General features: G+C 59.4%; 1 protein-coding gene across 2 annotated transcripts; it reads right to left on the bottom strand.

The window, feature by feature from the left end:
- Positions 1-517: 517 nt before the first annotated feature.
- PLIN3 (perilipin 3) lies at positions 518-20,925 on the bottom strand. 2 transcript variants are annotated; one of them, XM_075545200.1, is made up of 8 exons: positions 20,862-20,925; positions 16,254-16,336; positions 14,608-14,806; positions 14,413-14,495; positions 8,904-9,201; positions 7,218-7,429; positions 5,342-5,509; positions 518-1,314 (listed from the first exon to the last, which is right to left on the bottom strand). In XM_075545200.1, exons 2-8 carry the CDS (start codon positions 16,317-16,319, stop codon positions 973-975), a joined length of 1,368 nt encoding a protein of 455 aa, XP_075401315.1. In that variant the 5' UTR covers positions 16,320-16,336; positions 20,862-20,925; the 3' UTR covers positions 518-972. The 2 variants fall into 2 exon arrangements, with proteins under 2 accessions (XP_075401315.1, XP_075401323.1); XM_075545208.1 differs by lacking the exon at positions 518-1,314 and adding an exon at positions 4,431-5,152.
- Positions 20,926-21,017: the final 92 nt, after the last annotated feature.

Below are 21,017 nucleotides of genomic sequence, written 5' to 3' on the forward strand. Positions count from 1 at the left end.
CTCGCACTCCTGCATGTTACACTGTGCCGTGCCGACGGACCACTCTGTGCTCACCCATCATCCGATGTGGCCTTTAGGTGAGCGTGAATCACACCGTGATGCACCTTGGTACACGCCTACCCGTTTGAGACCCTGCTTTCATGCCCCCACCCACCTAGAACAGAATCGCCACACGTCATTTGGCCACCTGCCGTCCGGTTCTCTCGGGAACCCCCAAACTGCAGTGGCGCCCCATGTTTCATACCCGCCAGCAACGGGAGAGGGTTCTGATTTCCTCGCCAAGGCGTTCTTGATGCGCCCCCTGCCATCAAGGCGAAGCCGACCAGCTGCCGCCCTCTGCTCTAGGGCAGGGAAGAACTGCCCTTCGGGGTGTCTCTGGCTGGGAACCCGTGTGGGAGCAGAAGGCCCAGCCTTTCTCCTGAGGGGCAGCTGGTTCCAAACCGCTGACCTCGCGGCACAAACGCGTCAGCACCACGTCCATCCCCGGGGCCCCGCACGCCTGCGCACCCACACACAGTTTACTTGTAAAGTTTATTAATAGCAGCCCCGAAGGGAGCAGCCACGCACTTAAGACCCCCGCCACTCCTCCTGCTCTGAGACGGGCTATCGCCAAGACGCCCACTTCCAGATGGCCCTCGATGCAGGGAAGGGGTCAGGGCACAGGCCAGACAGACACCCCTGATTTGGATCAGAGACAAACGCGGGGGTGGGGGAGAGGCACCCTGGAACCACGCTTTCATTATGGACGGAAGGGGGGCGAGCTCAGGAAACAGGGTTTCCAAAGGGGAGAAAGCTCACGTTTCCCCCAGGCTCCCAGAAGGGGGGTCAGGAGATGAGCGTGGCTGTCGGCCTTGGCCTAGAGAAACTGTGCCCCCACACTGGCAGCTGGGACAAGCGGTTAGGAAAGTTGGTACCCAAGGATGGACAGAAACCCCCTGCCCCCCGCCCCCCACCCCCAGGTCCCTCCTCGCTCTACTTCTTCTCCTCCTGGGCTCTCTCGGTGATACCGGGGGCAAAAGGCCCCACCAGCCACGTGATGGGCGTGTTCTGGGCCACGTACTCCACCATCTCGTCGAGGGCCTCGCGGGCCTTAGTGACCCGCTCTCGGCTCTGGGTCAGGACGTTGCTGGACAGGTCCTGGAAGGAGTGGATGCCGGAGAAGCTGGCCTGGAGGTCCTCTGCCTGCCGGCGGGCCTGCTGGGCCTTGTCTTTGACACTGGCGGGCAGGCCCTGGAGGTTGGACACCAGAGTCACGCAGGTGGTCTGCAGCTGCTGGGCAGTGCCCCGAAACATGGTGAGGGCCTGCGACTCGACCTGTTGGGGAAGGAGGGGGGAGCCGTCAGGACAAGCGGGCAGGGGCACTGAGGCCAGGAGGACACCCGGCCTTCTGCTCGTGGGACGATCGGCAGTCACTCAAAAACCCAAACTCTCTACCACCAACTCCGAGCGACTGTCTCACTCTTTACGGGAGTAGAAAGCCTGGTCTTCCTCCTGGGGGGCAGCAGGTGGTTCTAAACTGCTGACCTTGCAGGTAAGCAGCCCACTGCAGAACCGCTGCGCCCCCAGGGGTCAGAGGGCGCCGGGACGGGCTGTGGAATGCCCAGGGTCGCGCCTTGCTTGGGTCCACCACTGATGCCGGCGGGAGCACCCGTCCGGAGCGCACTGGGCACGCCTGCGGCTCACGTCTCTTTGTCCAAAAAGTGCGGAAGGGCGAAGACGGCCCTTCGAGGACTGGGCACACCTGAGTCAACCCCGGCCCTTTCCGATTGCCTCGCCCGCAGGGCACAGAGGTGGCCCGAGCCCCGTGAGTGCGTCCGCACGCTGGGCAAGAGCGGTCAGAGGGGCCAGCAGGTCTGACTTAGAGGAAGGCCAGCCAGGACGCCGGCCTCAGAAGCAAGGACAGAGAGACTTCATGCCACGTGCTTCGAAGGTGCCGTCGGCAGTGACCAGTCCCTGCAGGAGGACGTCACGTTTGGTGAAGTGGAGGGGCGGCGAGAGAGAAAGGCAGACGCTCAGTGAGAAGGACGGACACCATGGCGGCAACCACGGGCTCGAACACAAGAACAGCAGGGAGGGCTGCGACACCAGGCTGGGCAGGGTCGGTTCTCTCATGCGTGAGCCTGCTGGGTGTCGGACCGACACACCTGACCACCTGTGAGCTAAGCGGCCATGGAGCTGTTGTTATCTGTTATCCGAGAAGCAGGGAGCCAAGGAGGAGGGAGGGAGGGCTGGTGACTCATGTCATGTCAACCTGCACCTGTGCGGAAGCGTAGGGGTGGAGGCCAGCCTGTCCTGCGGGTCACGGCCTGATCGAGGACGCCTCTCAGGAGGGGTGGCCCAAGGTTGGCGCCCTGCTGTGTTCCCACCGACCATGGGTCCATGACCTCCTGCTTTCCCCTTTCTGCCTCATCGGCCTGCAGAGGCCCCAGCCAGCCTGGGGCCCACGGGCGTGAGCTGGACTGAACCGGGAGGCCTTCTCGGTAGACGTTTTGCTATCAAGCTCTTGGCTAAACGCACGAGGCGTGTCCCTGGTGTTGTGTCTCTGGCCGACCCAGCCAAGCACAGAAGGCAAACAAAAGGAGAAACAAGCCAACCGCTCACTGTGCCCGAGAGTCGAGGTCGATGCGGAGCCCCCACGCACGGGACGGGGCAGGGCGGTCCCTGTGGGTTCCCGAGACGGAGCCTCTTTAAGGGGGTAGAAAGTGCCTCCTCTTTTTCCCGGAGGGAGGGGAAGGAAGAAGGAACACTGGCACGGAGAAGAGCAGGCAGAGCTTTCTGGGCAGAGGCAGCACGTGGTCGGGCAAAGGGCACAGCTTCCTTCACTGTCTGCACAATGACCCTGGAGGTGAGAGAGGCAGGACTTCGCCCGGCTGGGCCCCGCCAGCTAAGAGCCTTGGACTTGAGCCTGTGGGGGGCAGGAAGGTGCCAGCCCAGTGAACCCAGGTCACCTGTGCTGGTCTGACAGGTTCTTCCAGAGGCTGTGCTCCGCTGGGGGCTGGGGGTGGGGCGCCAGAGATGATGTCGCGTGGCACACTCACAGCTTTGCTCTCGTGAGGCCCTGGTCGCACCTTTCCAAACACCACACCTCTACTGCTCCTTGCTCCACGACTCGCCCCGATCCGTTCAGTCCGTCTCTGAGACGCGGGGCTCTGGCCCACCTACCATGCCAGCCATCCGCTCCGCTCCCCAGCATGCTAAGCACAGTTGTGACTTTGAGGACAGGGGCCGCCTGACCCGGGCCTCGGCGTTGCCCATGCCCTCAGGCACACGTGGAAGCTGAGTCAGGCAGGCGGCAGGAGAGCGGGTGCCTTCGAATCGCGACGTTTGGCGTGGCACAGCAACAGTCCCACGGGCAGACGGCCTGAAGGACAGACTGCGTCTCGTACTTTAAGCACGTGCACCAGGAGAGGAAGGTCCCTGGAGAGGGACGTAGCGGGTCAGTGAAAAAGAGGCCCCCCCCAGCGAGACGGATGGGCACAGGATGACTCAGGGGGGACTCGGCCACGGCCACCGCTGTGGGGGGTACAGGACGGGCCGCGTGGCCTCCTGTTGGAACCCGCTCGATGGCGTCCATGTGAAAGCATCACACTTTGTCTGCTGGTGGACACTGGACTTGTCCCATCTCTTTGGTTACCGTGAAAGCTGCTGCTAAGGTGCATGCGGGGGGTGGGAGGGGCTGCACGCTTAACTCGTCAACCTTAACGATCGTGGAGTCACAGAAACAAGGGCCAAAGAGGTCTAGCCGAGCAGCCACGAGCAGCCACAGGGCGAGCCCAGACCCCGGCTGCGGGGAGACACAGAGGAAGGGGTGGGGGCAGGTGTTGGAGCAGGTCTTGCTTGGGAGGCTGGTCCTCAGGGCAGAGCGGGAGGGCCCGGGCAGACGGGTCGGAGGGGTCCCAGCCCCACCGTGGGAGACGGGACACCATCTTTGGAAGGAGAAGGGCTGGAGCCGCAAGAGGAAGGAAACGGGGCTGGAATCCAGCAGGTCGGAGACACACAACTTTCCCTCCGGGAGGCGGCAATCTCCTCAGAGGACCGCCCTGGGATCATCTTGAAGCCTCCAGCCCAAAGCATCGCCCGGAGTCGGCTGGAACCACATCAGAGGCCAGCCTCCGTCCTAAAGGCCGGTCTTCAACACGGCGCTCTTTAAGCTCTCCCGACAGGGACTCAGGTGGTGTAGGGGTTACATGCCGGGCTAACCGCAAGGTCAGCAGTTTGAAACCACCAGCCAGCCGTTCCTTGAGAGAAAGACGGGACTTTCTACTCCCGTAAAGAGTGACTGTCCTCAGTAAACAAGGTATACCTACCTATGCACCCCCCGCCCCAATACAAGAGTGTCTCTAAGGGGAAAGGGGGAACCTATCACAAGACTGGATACATAGGCCCCCTCCCAGGAGGAGATGAGGAACACAAGTGTGGGTGAACGAGACAATGGACCGTGTAAGACACAAAGTAACAGTGACTATTAAATTGATCAAGGATTCGCTAGGGCGGGGGGAGGGGGGAAAGAGAGGAGCTGACACCAAGGGCTCAAGGAGAAGATGTTTTGGAAATGCTGACGGCAACCTAGGTACAAATGTGCCTGATTCCACTGACGGGAGGGAATGTTGTAAGAGCTGCAAGAGCCCCAATAAAACGACTTTAAAAAGAAGAATCACAGCGGTTCTCAACCTGTGGGCCGAGACCCCTGGGGGAGGGGGGTCGTCGCCCGATTCATCACAGTAGCAAAATGACAGCGATGAAGCAGCAACGAAAATAGTTTTATGGTTGGCGGGGGGTCTGTGTTAAAGGAAGGCTGAGAACCACTGGAGCCCGCAGGGGCAGTTCCGCCCTATTCCATAGGGTGGGCAGTGACTCGAGGGCAGTGGGTTTTTTCAATAAGGGCTCAACGCCCGTATCGGCCAGTCTGTCCTACCGCGGTGGCTCGCTCGCTCGCGAGTTGCTGTGATGGGGAAGTCACAGCACTGGCGCTTCGATCACCAGCAGGGTGGTTTCAGGTTTCAGGAGCGTCCAGGCTGCCACCAGCGCAGGAGAAGGAAGAGGCTGTGGACACGTCATGAGCAACAGCGGGGCAGATAGGACTACGTGGAAGAGCCGCCCCCTCCACACAGAAGCGGCCCCCGGGGTGGAGCGAGGCCTTCGAGACCTGCATCTGCGGAGCATGGAGCACGACTCGAAATGAGAAGGGACATGGGGGTGTGGGGGTGCGCACAGAGCAGATGGAACGCAAACACAATGACTAGCTGAAATGGACAGGCATTGGCTGGTTGGAGTCAACTACACCGCTTACTCTGCCGGGAGCGACAAAGGCCAGAGGGACGGCTTCCCCTCCCCAGGTTACCTCGGGCTTGGCCTTCTCAGTCGCCTTGGCGTCCTGCTGGGTCCCGGTCTCCTTGGTGTCCTGCTGGGTCCCGTGGGGCTGCTTCTGGCTCCAGTTCAGCCACATCTGGTGCAGCTTCTCCTGACCCTCCACCAGCTTCTGGTCCATCCCTTGCTTGACGGTTTCCATCTGGAACAGGAGAGAGAACCACAACAGGGTCCCATCAGCACCTCCCCCAGAGTCTGCAGAGACACCCCTCTCCCTGCCGCCCCCACCCCCAAGCCTCGGGGAGAGGTGGGACTCTGGGAGGAGGCCAGGAGCAGATGCCTCTGTCCCCTGGCAGATGAGATGCCTGGGACCCCGGTGTGACACAGATGACTTGAGCTCGATGGCTCAGATCACACCCACTCAGAGGCCCCATGGAAGAAAGGCCTGGCCATCTGCTTATGGAAATTGCCAGCCAGAGACCCCTATGGGGCACACGGAGCTGCCACGCGTCAGAACAGGGCTTGGTGGCAGGAGGCTGGGTGTGGTTTTCAGAGCTGCCCTAGCAGTATGCGGGGTGGGTGGGGCGGTTTCCCAGGCTGTCATCCATCAGGGAACCAGTAGCCATGTCTTTCTACCAGGGACCCACTGCATGGGTCTGAACTGCTGACCTTTCGGTTAACAGACTAAAGCATTTAACAGCTGGGCCACCTGGGCTCCTGAGGTTTTCCAGATACCCAGAGACCAGACACACTGCCACAGAGCTGGCCGAGACTCTTGGAGACTTCTAGGGTGTTCCGAGGCTGTGGATCTGTACAGGGGCAGGCGGCCTCAACTTTCTCCCATGGAGCAGCCCTGGGCGTGCCCAACTAACAGCACCCCAGCACGTCCACATTAAAGACAAAAGCCATGCCGTCGGGTCGGGGACCCCATCTGCACAGGGTTTCCCAGACTGCACATCTTTACGGGGCAGATCAGGTCTCTCTCCTGTGCTGGGAGCAGCTGGTGGGTTACAACAGGGGTCCTCAAACTATGGCCCGCGGCCACATGCAGCCCGCCGAGGATATTGATCCGGCCTGCCGGGTGTTTCTGCCCCGTTTGTTTTTAACTTCAAAATAAGGTATGTGCAGTGTGCACAGGAATTTGTTCATAGCTTTATTTTAAACTATAGTCCGGCCCTCCAACAGGTCTGAGGGACAGTGAACTGGCCCCCTGTTTAAAAAGCTTGAGGACCCTGGGTTAGAACCTCAGACCTTGTGGTCAACAGCCCCGAGCGTCTGTATAAAATACCCTCTACCCTGGAATCAGTTCCAACTCACGGGGACCCTGTCCGGGGCTTCTGGGGCTGTGAAATGTTACGGGGCACACAGCCTCGACTTCCTCCTGCAGAGCTGCTGGTGGGTTTGAACCGCTGGACCCGTGGTTGGCCATCCAGTGCTTACTCAGACGCACCACCAGGGTCTCAGTGCTTCAGTACTGGGGACACAGTGGGCTTGGGGACACATCCTACTGGACCACGGTCTTTGGAGAGAAAGTGGCTGCTCGTTCTCCGTCATCCCTCCCACCCAGGTGACCAGGCCGGGCCAGGTAACTAGCTTGGGGCCTGAGCCCACGCGGACGTAAAGCATGAGGAGCCCTTGCGCGTTGGACCCAGAGCCCTCCAGTGACGGCTGGAAAAGCCTCAGCTAGTCTGTCGGGGTTGGGGGGGGGCGGGGGGAGCGAGCAGAAGGCGTGATCCAGCCCAGCCCCGAGCCAGCTGGCAACATGGACATGCTGCTGTTTTAGACCACTAAGCTCCGGGGCTGTGTGTTACGCAGCAGACGCTGGCGGATAGCACCCGCTGTGCTGCGGGGCGGAGGGCGCGCGAATGTGTGTGTGTGTGTGTGTGCCCACGCGCGCGTGCGTGCCTCACCAGGCTGAGCGCCTGCGACAGCTGCAGCAGGGCCTCCTGGGCCCTCTGCTTGGTGAGCTGCAGCTTGCCCAGCGAGTGCTGGTAGGCGCGCTGGCGCAGCCGTGACGACAGGGAGCCCAGGCGCACGAAGTAGCTCTGCTGCTGCCGCTGCTGCTGCACGGAGGCGGTGTGCAGGCCGCCGCCCTCCTCCTCCAGGGCCGTGGCGATGTCGGCTGCGAGGGGCGGGAAGGAGGAGATCCAGAGAGGGTTCAGACCCTGCGCTGCCCCTGCCCCCTGCTCCCCCGCCCCCAGTCTGCACCCGGCCTCAGGCAATGGTACCTACCATCCGGGTTCAAATCCCAGTCCTGCCACTCACAAGGGGCCGCAGTGGCGCGGGTGCTTCGGCACTCGGCCGAGGCCCGGGCAGCCAGAGGAGCTGGACGCCGCCCCCCACCCCCCGCATGCTTGATGAGCCCCAGGAACCCCAGGGAGGAATGTTACCAATCAAACGGCATGTTGTCACCCCCACCCGCCCCAAAAAATACGTGTCAGCCTGGGGAGGCCACGATTCTCTGTGTCAGGATGTTACACTCCATTTGGTGAACTGCTGTCATTCTGTCCCAAGTGATAATTCTAACCTGTCTGGAGTCTTAAAGACTTGAAGGTAAACAAGTGGCCATCTAGCTCAGAAGCAACAAGGCCCACATGGAAGAAGCACACCAGCCTGTGCGATCATGAGTTGCTGCAGAGATCAGTGATCAGGCATCAAAGAACAAAGTCATATCATTGTGTGCTCACCTCCCTGATACGATCGCTGAAGACAGCGCGGGTGCATAAGCAATGTGGTGAAGAAAGCTGATGGTGCCCGGCTATCAAAAGAGATAGTGTCTGGGGCCTTAAAGGCTAACCTCTGGGATGTTTCTGAAGTGGAATCAGATGTAGTGATGCCGCCCGGGCAGGATGTAATCTATGGGGCTAGGTCAACAAGGGTTAATTTTCTTTTGTAAGATTTAAGTACACCCCCAGAGTGGCATCTGTTCATTCAATCCCAAATAGAGAAGCCATTGAGGGAGACGGGAGCCCCAGAGAATGGTGGGCGGCGGAGAGGTGGACCTCAACTCAGGTGCCTGTGGGGGACCTCTGGCTGCTGTGGGGATAGAGAGCGAGCCAGAGGACGGTGGTGGAGGAAACATCACTTGGTCCAGGTTGGACAAAGAAGAGGCAGAGGACAAAGTGCGTGCATTCTCGTTTAAACTGAGAGCAAGGCCTGCTATCGCCTGGCAGAGGACACGGCCTGTGCAAAGGCCCTGGGGCAGGACCAGCCTGGTAAGGTGGAGGAAGAGCGAGGAGGCCCTTGTGGCGCTCGTGTAGAGGAAGTGACGGGGAGAGAGGAGCAGATGAAGAAGGTTGTGTAGGGCCCCATGGGCTGTGGGCAGGGCTTGGGCTTTGACTCAAGCAAAGGGGGAGCCCTGGGGGGCTGCGGGCAGAGGAGGGACAGGTCTTGACTCAAGGGCTTACAGGCACCCACTGGCCACCACAAGAGTGAAGGTGGGAGCCGGGGTGATGGTGGGCTGGACCAGGTGGATGTCAATACTCATGGTGGGGACGCCAGAGGAGAGAGGGTGCGATGGCAGGGGGAGGATGGGTCGCCTTTTGATGTCCCCCTCAAGGTAGATGTGTGGAGAAGGGGCCCCAAGGGGCACTCACCCAGCTCCTTGTCCGTCATGGGCAGGTGGTTGTCCATCCACTCCTCTGACCTGCCGAGCACGGTGTCTACCCCGCTCAGGACCATCTGGCCCATGCGGGATTCCATGACCGAGTGGACCCCGCTGGTCACCATGGACTTGGTCATGTCCACGCCGCTCTGCACACTGCCCCGGGTGGCGCCCACCGCCTCCGTCACACGGCTGGCCACGGTGTCCTTGGCGCTGGACACTGTGTGGGTCACCATTTCCCGAGCACCGGACACTTTGGAGGAGATGAGCTCCTTGGTGTCTTCCAGGACCTGGGGGGCAGCAGAAGTCTGCGTCTTAGGGCACCTGCCCGACACCCCAGCCCCCATGGAGCCCAGGGGGAGCCATTCCATCTCCCAGCGATTCCATCGCAGGACACAGTAAGTCTGCTGTCTCAGTGCACACCGCGTGCTCCTGAGCCTGGCGCCAGCATCAGCTGCTCGGGAGCAGACTGCTGCCCAGGGAGCCCTCACAGATATTCCCGTAGGGTTTCCGGTGGCAGACTTTTCTCCTCCAGACCTTTCTTCCTAGACACCTCTGGCTCTGGAAGGGCTCAGAACTCTGGCTTTCTGGTCAGCAGCCCAGTGTGCTGAATGTGGACTGGCATGTCTTATCACGGAGCCTAAGTAACCCCCCCCCATTCTCCCTCAAAAAGCACAACCCCCAACCCACTTCTGTGAAGCTGATTCTGGCTCACAGTGACCCCATGGGGCAGAGGAGCAGCGAAGGTTTCTGATAAACAACAGCGCCCAAAACAACACCCTGGGGCACCATTCCCCTCTGACACAAGTGGGGCACCAGGCGTCAGTGGGCATCACTGCTCAGAACTAGACTCAGACAATGAGGGCTTCCCAGAGCTGTCCACCTACATACACACACTCCTACACACACATTCTTTCTCTCACCCCCCCCCACCCCCGCCACTGCCACGAGAGCAGAGCAGCATGGCCAGGCGTGGTGTGGATCCACTCCTCCGGACCAGCAACTGCCTCATTTAAGGGCCAGATAGCAACTAGTTGGGGCTTTATAGGGCAGACGATGTCTGTCCGGCTCAAATCTGCCACAAACTTGCGAAAGCCACCAGAGCTGTTAAAGACGCGCACAGCTGTGTGCCAATAAAACTTTATTGACAAACACAAACGGAGGGCCGGAATTAGCCTCAGGGCCATCGATCCCGGGAACGGCTTTCCCGTGATTCCCTGGTGGAGAAGAGGCCACGTGGGTAACCTGCTGCTTCTAAGTCTGAGTCTCCAGGCAACGTTCCATGGACCAGAGAGCACTGTGGCTCAGCAGCGGGTTACCAGCCACAAGGTTGGTGGTTCGAACCCACAAAGAAGAGTAACTGTGTGTGTGGGGGGGGTGTAGAATCTAAGATCCCCACGGAAATAATTAGTCCAAAGACCTAATGGAACACACGAACCTCGGGGCACAGGAAAGCTAGATGGGGCGCGAGGCCGCTGCTGACCAAGGGAGAGAGGTGAGCCGCCTGCTCCCGCAGAAACCCAGAGAGCAGTCTGACTCGGCCCTACAGGCTCACGGAGGCAGAACCAACTACATGGCGGTGGGTTCTGGGTGGGCTTTCCCAGGTACCAAACAACCCGCCAGTGTCCAGGTGCTTCTGAGTCACCGCGAGGGAGGGAACAGGACAGAGCAGAACTGCCCCACAGAGCAGGTTTCCAACACTGACATCAGAAGCCAGCTGCCATCTCTCTCTCCCTTGAAGCCACCAGTGGCTTAGAACTGCCAACCTTTTGACCCACAGCTCATATTTCACCACAGGTCAGCACAGGTCCCCTTTCCAGGCAGGGGGTCCCCGGAAACTTAGCCACCCCACTTGTATCCTTCCCGTGTGTCGCTGCTCTGAACACCCAGCCTTCCTATATCTGGGTGGATGAGTTGTATTTTGGGGTGTGGGTCCCCAGATGGTGTCAATTGTTAACATACTCAGAATGCTAACCAAAACATTGGAAGTCCTGGTCTACCCAGCATCTCCTTGGAATAAAGACCTAGTAATCCACTCCTGAAAAACCAACCAGTGAGATGGTCAGCGATTATCTTCTCATCTGGGGCAAGGAAGGACTGGGGAGGAAAGGGAAGAAAAAAATCAAAGACACGCAGAAGCCATCAGTCCAGAGGACTAATGGGCCTCGCAACCCCCAGCCGACACACCCCTGAGGCCAGAAGAAGTAGATGGTGCCCGGCCACCCCTGCTTACAGCCCTAAAACGGGAATCACAATAGACAGTCCGGGAGAGAATGGGAGAAAGACCTGGAACGAAAGTCAAAATTGTTTAACTAAAAAAAACAACAACAACAAACAAACCAGGCTTACTGACTCAGTCCGATAAAGTCTGGTGGAACCTAGACGATGGCCCTTAGTCACCCTTTAACCCTTAACCCACCCCTGGCCCAGACAGCGGACAGGGCTCTAGGGTGACCACACATGCCTGAGGCCACTCAGTCACTGCGGACCAAAGGAGCAGCGCAGACTCACTCGGGAGCAAAGCTCAGAGGAGGGACAGGAGGGGAGCGGGAACGGAAACAGGGAATATGGGGACCCAGGGAGGAAGTGTGCAGAGGCTGTGACATCATCGTGGGGCTCTGATCCGTGTCACAGGACATCTCTCGGCAAAGGGCAAGCCCACACGCGGCGGGCGGATCATGGGCTCTCCTCACCCTGTGGGTGAGACGGGCCATGCAGCGGAAGGGAGTTATGTTTCCCTTTATGGGTGTTCTTTTCCACGATGAACGGGGGAAATTTAACATGAAAGACGAACAAAGTTAGTTTGAAGAGAAAGGGAGATGGCCAGAACCTTGAAAGCCCCCCACCCCCGCCCAGACTCCTTACTCAGGCGATCTAAACCCTGGTCCGAGGGGCTGCAAAAGGGAACATTGAAACCAACTACTCACGTGACTCACAAGCTACTTCAAAAACGGGAAAAAGCACCGGCGTGGTGGAATGGGCGACGAGCGGGCTCTGCCAACGTCCACCCAAACGGCAATGCCAGGTTAAAAGACCACCAACCGATCGAGCACTGGACATCACACTCAGCAGTTCTCAGAGGCGTGTGGGGTCCCCGAGTCAGGTGGCGGCTCTGGCCCCCTTGTGGGCGTCGGGGTCAGCAGCCGATGTGTCTAGCTTGTGCTGGCCCTGGCCCGAGCCCCAGCTTGGTGGACATGCCTTCCCACACAAGGTACTGCCCACGACCCCCAAGCTACCCCGAGGTCCTGGAAGGAGCCAGCCTGGTGCAGTTTAGTCATGGGCTGGACGACCTTCTGGTCACTCTGAAGGAAAGCTTGCCTCCCGCGGGAACTCCCCTCCAGTCCAAGCCCTGGTAAGAGACGGGTTCACGTCCTGCCTCCTCATTCACTAGCTGGGCCCCTTTGTGCATGGAGTTTGTGTCCCGGCACCACGGGGTTTTCAATGGCTGCTTCTTGGGAAGGAGACTGCCAGGCCTTTCTTCCAAAGTGCCTCTGGATGATCTTGAAACCTTCGACTTTTATTTTTGTTGTCAACAGCCAAGAGCTTAACTGTTTGTACCAGCCTCAGACACAAGCAGCTGTCTGATCCCCAAAGCAGACTGTAAACTCCACTAAGCCATGGCTCCCTGCTCCCTGCTCTGGCTAGTGGCTTGGTGCACAGCGGGTGTTTCATTACCACGCCCCATGCCCGTGGTGATGGTGAGATTGTGGCAACCAGGCACTCCTGGGTAAGGGCGGCCGCGGAACCGAAACCATCAATTGAGCACAGCCTGCTCACACCGCCCTGGTGTCACAGAGACCGAGATCGAGATCGAGCAGAGTCTAGTCCTCTTTGGCCCTTCGCCTGCGGCCAGAGCCGGGTCTTGCCTGCCTGGTTTCTCCATCTCCTGCCGATCCCGGGAGCCATCTGCGGACTACTGATGGGGGAGTCATTAGGTCGACCTCACACCCCTGCATCCACCAGCCCGTGGCCCTCTGCTGTCTTTGCTTCCTGCTCATCGGTAGCCACACATCAGGAGTCTCTCCTGACCCTGACTTTAACTGGAGTGGACTTACTACCTGGATTTCTAAACCCCATCAGCCATTTCTTGATAGAAATCTCTCTCTGAATACAAATGGATACAAGCATCACTGATGTCGCGTCTCGAGAGAACCCAACCCAGCTGTCAACTCGGGTCTGACTTGCGGCGAAGGCACGCATGTCACAGCAGAGCTGCACTTCATAGCGTTTGCTGTGGCTGCTTGTGGGGATTGCCAGGCCTTTCTTCTGAGGCACTTTGGGTGGATTCAAACCTCCGACCTTTTGATTAGCAACCACACCATTCACCATTTGCACCACTCAGTCGGCTAAGCCCTGAGTGGTGCTGGTGGGTCGGTGCTGGGCTGGTAACCACAGAGCTGGCAGCTCACAGCCACCAGGCGCTCGGCAGAAGTAAGGCTAAGGCTGGCGGTCTGCTCTGGTGACAATGTCCAGCCTCAGAAACCCCGCATAGGGCTGCTATGGGCAAGAGTCCACTCGATGGCAGTGGGGTCTGAGCAGACGGGAGCTCGGACATGAGCGGGGAACACTCTCCCCAGGATGCAGTCTTACTCGGGAACTTCCAGGGGAGCTGGAAAGATTAGGGTGGAAGCTGGCTGGTCCTACTTTCTCCTCCAGAGAAGTTACTTCCGGTACGGTAGGAGCGGCAGTGACTCCGGGGCAAGAGTAGAGATGCCATTCCCAAGTCCTACCCCTTCAGGCGGGGGTTGAACTCACCCCAGGGGCTCAGTCTGCAGCTCGACAACAAGCCAGGTCTCTAAGGGGAGGGGGGGCAACGACACCAGGAGAGACGCTCAGAAAGACAAAGGCAGAAGAAGCACTGCCATGGAGTCGTGACCCTGGGGGCTCCAGAGACTGTAACTCTTCATGGGAACAGAAAGCCTGGTGTTTCTCCCACGCAGCAGCCGGTGGCTTTGAACTGCCGATCCAATGTGTAACCGCAGGCCACCAGGGCTCAACGGGCGATATCGACTCCTTTAATAATCAACCACTTGAGATCAAGAGGGCAGCCTGGCCCGAGGACAAAGTTCGTAAGGCCAGAGGGATAGGAGAGGAGGGCGGAGGCAGGCGGGAAACACGGGAGGAAGTGGCGTGAGGGTCACCCACTCTGTTACGGGCAGAGGCGAGCGACGGGATGAGACGGAGCTTGTCTGCATCACTGAATGCAAAACTACAAACCGTCGCCCGATCCACGATAAAAAGCCCCTTTACGGATAAAGTGCTTTTTAACAAGCACCGAGTCCCAGGGCGGCGCAAATGGTTAACAGTCTCGGCCGCGGTGCACCAGCCGGTGCAGCGCAAGAAAGGCCTGGAGATCTGTTTCCTGCAAACGCTCCGCGGCATATGGTTCTGCTGCCAACACACGGCGGGGGAGGGGGGGTCGCCATGAGTTGGGGTCGATTGGATCCCCCTCTCAGTTGAACACCCCAAGGATTTCCCGGGAGAGGAGGGGCGCCCATTACCTTCTCCGGGGGCTTCTGCAGGATGGGCAGGTTCTCCTCCAGCTTGTCCAGCCCCTTGTGGGCGTACTCACTGGCAGAGGCGACTGCGGATAGGGCGAGAGAGGCAATGGGGCGTTGCTGGCCGGGGGCGGGAACCAATGGGGGACGGGCACGCAGGGGAGGGGGCGGGCCCGGGGCCCGGTGGGCGTGACTCACGCTGCGGCTCCAGCTTGGAGAGGATGGGCTGGGCCCCACTGACCGCGGCCGCCGTGAGGGTCCTCACGCCCTTCTCGGCCGCGTCGCACACGGACTTGACGTGGGGGTGGCACTCCTTGGTGGAGGCGTAGGCGGCAGACACCATGTCGCAGGTGGAGCTGATGAAGGGCATGTTGGCCACGCGGCCCATCACGCTCGGCTGGAGGCGGAGAAGGGGCGCTGGGAAGGGCTGTGTCCAGGCCCCTGGGCTCCCCCAACCCCCTGACCAGGCAGGCACTTCCTCCATTCCAAGCTCATTGGCTTGAACTTGGGCTGGACACCTACTGTGGACACGCCCACTGAATGCCAGGTGCAGGCCCCGGGGCGGTGAACGCACGGGGCTGCTGACCCAAAGGTTGGCGGATCGAGGCTACCCAGAGGCGCCACCGAAGAAAGGTCCAAGGACTCAAATCAAGACAAACCCACTGGAGCACAGTTCTCCTAACACGCACAGAGTGTGTTGGGCTGCTAACCACAAGGTCGGCAGTTTGAAGCCACCAGCCGCTCCTTGGAAGAAAGACGAGGCTTTCTGCTCCTGTACAGAGTTTGGAAACTCACAGGGGCAGTTCTCCGCTGTCCCTAGAGGGTTACCAGGAGTCAGCATCGATGCCAGGGCAGCCAGATGAGTCAGAGCTGACTCCAGGGTCACGGGCTTTTGTCCCTGGGCGATGGAATTGGTTCACGTGCTCAGCTGCTGACCCAAAGGTTGGTGGTTGGACTCCGCCCAGAGGCGCCTCACAAGAAAGGCCTGGCGGTCAGCTTCTGAAGCAGCAGTGGGGGGAGACACAGTTCTGCTCTGACCCATAGGGACCCTGTAGGGCAGGGCAGAACTGCCCCTGTGCGTTTTCGAGACTGTATCTCTGTATGGGAGTAGAAAGCTAGGAGTTTCGAACTGCTGACCCTGTGGTTAGCAGCCCAACATGTAGCCCCTACACCACCAGGACGTAACCCAACATTACTGTTGAGTAAGAGAGCTCCCTAACATAGCAGCCCCAGGAGCTGGGGCGGCACAGTGGGCTATGTTAACCGCAAGGCCAGAGGGTCAAATCCATCAGGCGTTCCCAGGGAGAAGCTTGAGGCTGTTTGGTCCCACAAAGACTTTAACGTCTCAGAGACCGACAGGGGCAGTTCTCCTCTCTCCTACAGAGGTTGCTATTGGGTCAGAGTCCTCTTGACGGCAGCGAGTTTATTTTTTCAGTGGTCTAGTGACCCTAGTCAGGAGCCCTGGTGGTGTGCCGTGGTCACGCGGCATGCAGAGATCTGCATGGTCAGCAGCTTGAAACCACCAGCAGCTTCGCTGGAGAGAAGAAAGACGAGGCTTTCTACTCCCCTAAAATGTTATCGTCTCAAAAAAAAAAAAATCTTAACAGTCTTGGAAACCCACAGGGGGTCACTGTGAGTCAGCACTGACTCCCCACTGACTCTCCCTTGGAGTGCCTGGTTGGCAGCTGTGTGCTTTAACCACCGAGCCACCAGGCCTCCTCTGGTGGATTCGTGGACACTGGCGCTTTCTCCCCTCCCCCAAGCAGCTGTTGGCAGCCCCTGACCCCTGTCACCGTGTGGGAAGCACGGTGACACACAATCCCCGGGTCCCAGCCCTCTCTCACCTGCGTTACTGGTTCTTCCGCAGCCACCTGGGCACTGGCGGGGGCTTCTGTGCTGTCGTCAGACATAGTGTTGGCAATAAGCACTAGAGACGAGGAGACAACAATCCAAGAGTGTCAGTCCAGCCCTGCCCTCCAGGGGAAAGTCCAAACCCACGCTGCAAGCTGGGGGGCAGAGGGCAGCTCCGCTGGCCCCACGCTGCGCTCCGACACCTGGCTTCATGGAGCTGTACCTCTGGTACAGTAAGGTGCCCGGAAGTCACCTGGGGCTCTGGTGACAATGCAGGTGCTGATTCAGCAGGGGTGGGGCTGAGGCACTCAAAGCTCACAGTGGATCCCGACTGGGCCCGACCCTGTAGGACATGGTAGAGCTGCCCCTCGGGGGTTCCAAGACTAACTCTTCATGGGACTAGAAAGCCTCGTCTTTCTCCCGCAGGGCGGCTGGCAGTTTCAAACTACTGACCCTGAGGTTAGCTGCCCATAGCATGATCATTATGCCACCAGGTAGTGTGGTTTGTCCCTGAACCCCACCTTGGACCCCTCCTTGGACATCTATGTGCGGAACACAGATGGGAGGCGGTGTGCCAACATTGTCAGTCCGATTCCTGGTGACCCCAGAGGCAGAGCAGAGCTGCTCTGCCGGGCTTTGTGGGAGCAGACTGCCTGGCCTTTCTTCTGAGATGTTTCTAAACAATGAAAATTCACTGCCAGGGCCCTATGGGACCGACAGGTCGGTGTAGAACTGCCCCTGTGGGTTTCCGAGACTGTAACTGTTTACAGGAGCAGAAAGCCCTGGCGTTCTCCGGCACAGCGGCTGGTGGTTTCGAACTTCAGGCTGTCTGGAGGTGCTGTGGGCTAGTCGTCACTGTGGCTAGTCATCACATCTGGCTACAAGTTTGCACCACGAGGGCCCTCCAGGTGCCAGGAGCTGCTGTGTTGGAAGAGACACCTTCCCTTTGACCCAGAACCCTAGCTTCCGGGAAAGTCCCACACCTGGCCGAACACACTCAGAGGAAGTGTTGTTTCCTAACATGTATGGGGGAGCTATGCTTACCTGCGTGGGCTCCGGACCTAGTTACCCAACGGCAGGGGCTTGGCCCAGTGCAGGAAGCAGCTAAAGACCCGGAGAACCCGGCTGTGCGTGTGGTCAGTTCACTCAACCAAAAATGTGGGGTGTTTTTTTTTTTGGTTTTGTTTTATTTTAGGGGAGGTCGAGCCCATTAACAAGGTACCTTGGACGAAAGGGCCCACACTCCCCTGGGAGCGCACTCAGTTGCACCCTGACCCACATGAGGTGGCCTTGAGGGGGAGGTGAGGCAGACAGACGCCTGGCTGGACCTGGACTAAGCCAGAGCCAAAAGGTGTTCTCCCAAAACAAACAAATTCGCTCACGGCCGTGAGTTGACGCTGACGCACAGCGACCCCAAAGCACAGGGTAGAAGGAACGGCCTGTGAGCCTGTAGCCCTCCAGGAGAGGCCGGTGGTTTTGAACCGCTGCCCTTGCCATTAGCAGTCCAGTGTGTAACCACTGCGCCACCAGGGCTCCTTACAAAAGGTGCTCAGAAGGGCAAAATCATACTTGTGTCTGCCATGGTGTAGAATCTCTCAAGGGACTTGTAGAAAGGAGGACTGGGTAGCTGGGGGGCCAGAGACTCATGAGCCCTGGTGGACACGCAGCCACGCCAGGCTCACGGCGGCCAAGACGTCCTTTTTGACTCACGGCAACCCTCCTTGGGGTTTTGAGGCTGTCGAGCTTTACAGTAGCCTCGTCTTTCTCCTGACGAGCAGCTGGTGGGTTTGAACCGCCCACCTCGTGGTTAGCAGTCCAGCACGGCGCCACCAGGGCTCCCTGAGCTCGGTGGAGAGCGCTTGCAATTTTGTTTTGTTTTAAACTAGCGGGAACGGTGAAAATGCCCGACTTGTGGCCAAAAGGTTGGCTGCTGGGACCGCCCCCCCACGGGGGTGCTGCTGAACATGGGCACGATGGCAACTTTCCCCAAAAGATCTCGGCGTGGGGCAGGGGGGCGGTTCCAGGTCTGCACACGTCGAGTCGGAATGCACTCAAAGGCCAAGAACACGCAGAGGGGCTCTGCTGTGGAAGCTTGTTGGCTGCCCCTTGCCTGCGCCCACCGCTAACCCAAAGAAGTGAGACTTGGGGTGGTGGGGAGGCGGCCCAGGTGAGCTGGAGGCTCCCATCTAGGGAGTGGGATGAGAGCCCCAGGTGTGCCTGACCTTCCTGGCCAGGTGAGCCAGGGTGGGGACGACATGGGCAGATGACAGAGAAGCCATGTGTCCCTGCTACATTGGACATGGCGTCTCGCATCACCCAGCCTCAGACCTTTCACCTGTAAAAGCGGGTGAAAGGTTCTCCCCGCCTTGAAGGTGGCTCACCAGACACGTCTGCCCTGGCCTCTTGAGCAACCCTGAACTTGACTTCCTTCCAGAGGAAGGAGGCCTTGTTCTCCTGCCCCACCTTGCTTGTTCCCCAGGGTCTCAGGAACGTCAGGTCAAGTGGCAGCTATCTGCTGGCCTGCTGGGTCGGGCAGCTGCACTGAAGCCTGCCCCCGCCCCCATGGCTGGCAATACTGGAATCTGAAATACCCAGGGTGTAGCCTTCGGCCACGAGCCCCTGGAGGTGCCATCAGTCAAGGACTCGGCCCCTGACCCAGGTGGTGGTTCGAATTCACCCACAAGTGTCATAGCCACCATGGAAAGCCCCTGGAGCCGGCGGGGCAGCTGCATGCCCATGGACGCAGGTGGAATTGCCTTGAGTCGGGATTGACTCTAAGGCAACACGGTGTGTGCATGTGCGTGTGTGCATGTGGGTATACATGAGTGTGTGCATGTATGTGTACATGCGTGTGTTTAATCCCTTATTTTGTTGCTGAGGATACACAGCAGGAGACCCCACAAAGCAGCATGTTCCAGATTGGTGACATTGGTCCAAGTTCGTCCTTAACCCCCACCCCCGAACATAAGCTCGGGCCCCTCAAGGTTCCCGTCTCCTCTTTCAAGCAGCTGCCGTCCATCTGACCCCACACGGAGAGCTTTAAAAAGCACACCCTCCCGGGACGCCCCTCTCCTGGTGAAGCTAACGTGTGGTTCGCTTTTATGAACATTGGAGAATAGAGGCTTTGGTTTGGTTCGGTCTGAGCATTTACAACACTTGCACCGAGCAAGGGGTCAAGGTCTGTCCGACATAGCGCTGGGCAGTGAGTTCCTCTGGAGGACAGCCTTGGGAACCCTGAGGCCCGCCCAATTCCTGTCCTGCAGAGTGACTGTGAGTCAGGGTGGACTCGGCAGCCATGGGTTTTGGAAACCACACGTCCGCCCACCACCTGTCTTTGTCAGTCTGTCCTATGGGGTGGTGGCTGGCGTGCTACGTGAGGCTGCCTGCCGTCCTGCTGGGGTCTCAGAGGCCAGCAGGCTGAAAGGGTTCAGTGGAGCTTCGAGACTAAGAGGAAAGGCATGGGGATCTACTTCAGCAAATCGGCCAATGTGGGGGGCAGGGGGGACAACACACCCTATGACCACAGCAGAACACTGTCTGATGCCGGGCCTGAGCAGGGCTGTGGCAATGGACTGGTACAGGCAGGATCGCAAAGGTGGCTCAGGGCCCCAGCTGTCCTACGTGGGGCCACCTTGAGTCACAGCCAACTCAGGGGCAAATACCAGCTACCAGCAGGTGGCCAGGTCCCCTCTGGCAGCCCCACTGGGCACATCTGTAAAACAGGGGTAACTTGCTGGAGGTTCCAGGCGATACTGGTTGTGGGTGATTAGATGAGGGTCCGACACCCACTAGGTGCTCCATCGACAGGCTCATGTCACCCCCTTTGGTCACCAACAGGTGACAAGAGCCAGGAATGCACATCCCACTCCCTCCAAAGCTCTCTCCACAAAGGAAAGTCAGATGGACGGCACACCTGCCTTTACCAAGTGTCCCCAGGGCTCACCTGAAGCTCTGTCCTCCTCTTATCTCCCAAAGAGGAGGGCGCCCCCACCCAGAGCCACAGCTGGGAAATGCAGAGACCCAACTCCAAGAATCCCAAGGCCCAGGCCCAGAGCCCCAAGGGCGCTGATAAGGGGTCGACCACGGGATGCCTTGCACAACTTGGCACACACCCACGGGGGGAGGGGGGGGCGGGGCTGGCCTGAGCCCTGGCCATTGTCAGAAGGCAGGACCCAGAAAAGGGAACATTTCGCAGGGGAGGGGCCTTAGCTTGGGTCAGGGGTCCCCCGTGAGGATGTCTGAATTCCTAAACAGGGAGGGCTGGGGCGGGGAGAAGCAAAGTCACTTTTTAAAAAGTTCATCTGACTTGGGGTGGGGCGACTCTAACCGCCCCCAGCCCCCTCCCCCGCCCTCGGTAACTACCTCTTCTGGGCGCTCTCTGAGCCTGCCTCCCAAAGGCGCCCCGGGATTGAGTGGAGAAAGTTGAAAGTCTACGTCTGTTAACAGAGGCTGGATTTATTTTAAGGGAAAGGCTGGGGAACGCGCCCCAGGGTGCTGGCCCCATAAAAGTCCCCCGGAAGGCCCCTTCTCGTCCCGGGACGCCCCTGAACTCGGTAGCCCCCCGCCTCGATCGCGACACCCGCCCCCCACCCGCGACTCACCGCGGGGAGTGAGTGGGACGTCCGACCGCCCTGCCAGCAACTTCCAGTCCAAAACGGTCCGGCGCGGCTGGGGGCGGGCTTTTATACGGCGGGCGGAGGCGGGTGGGGGCGGGCTTCCGGAGTGATGGGCGAGCGGGCCAATCGGGTTGGGGGCTG

This window comes from Tenrec ecaudatus, chromosome 1, assembly GCF_050624435.1.
Source record: "Tenrec ecaudatus isolate mTenEca1 chromosome 1, mTenEca1.hap1, whole genome shotgun sequence".
Lineage (NCBI taxonomy): Eukaryota > Metazoa > Chordata > Mammalia > Afrosoricida > Tenrecidae > Tenrec > Tenrec ecaudatus.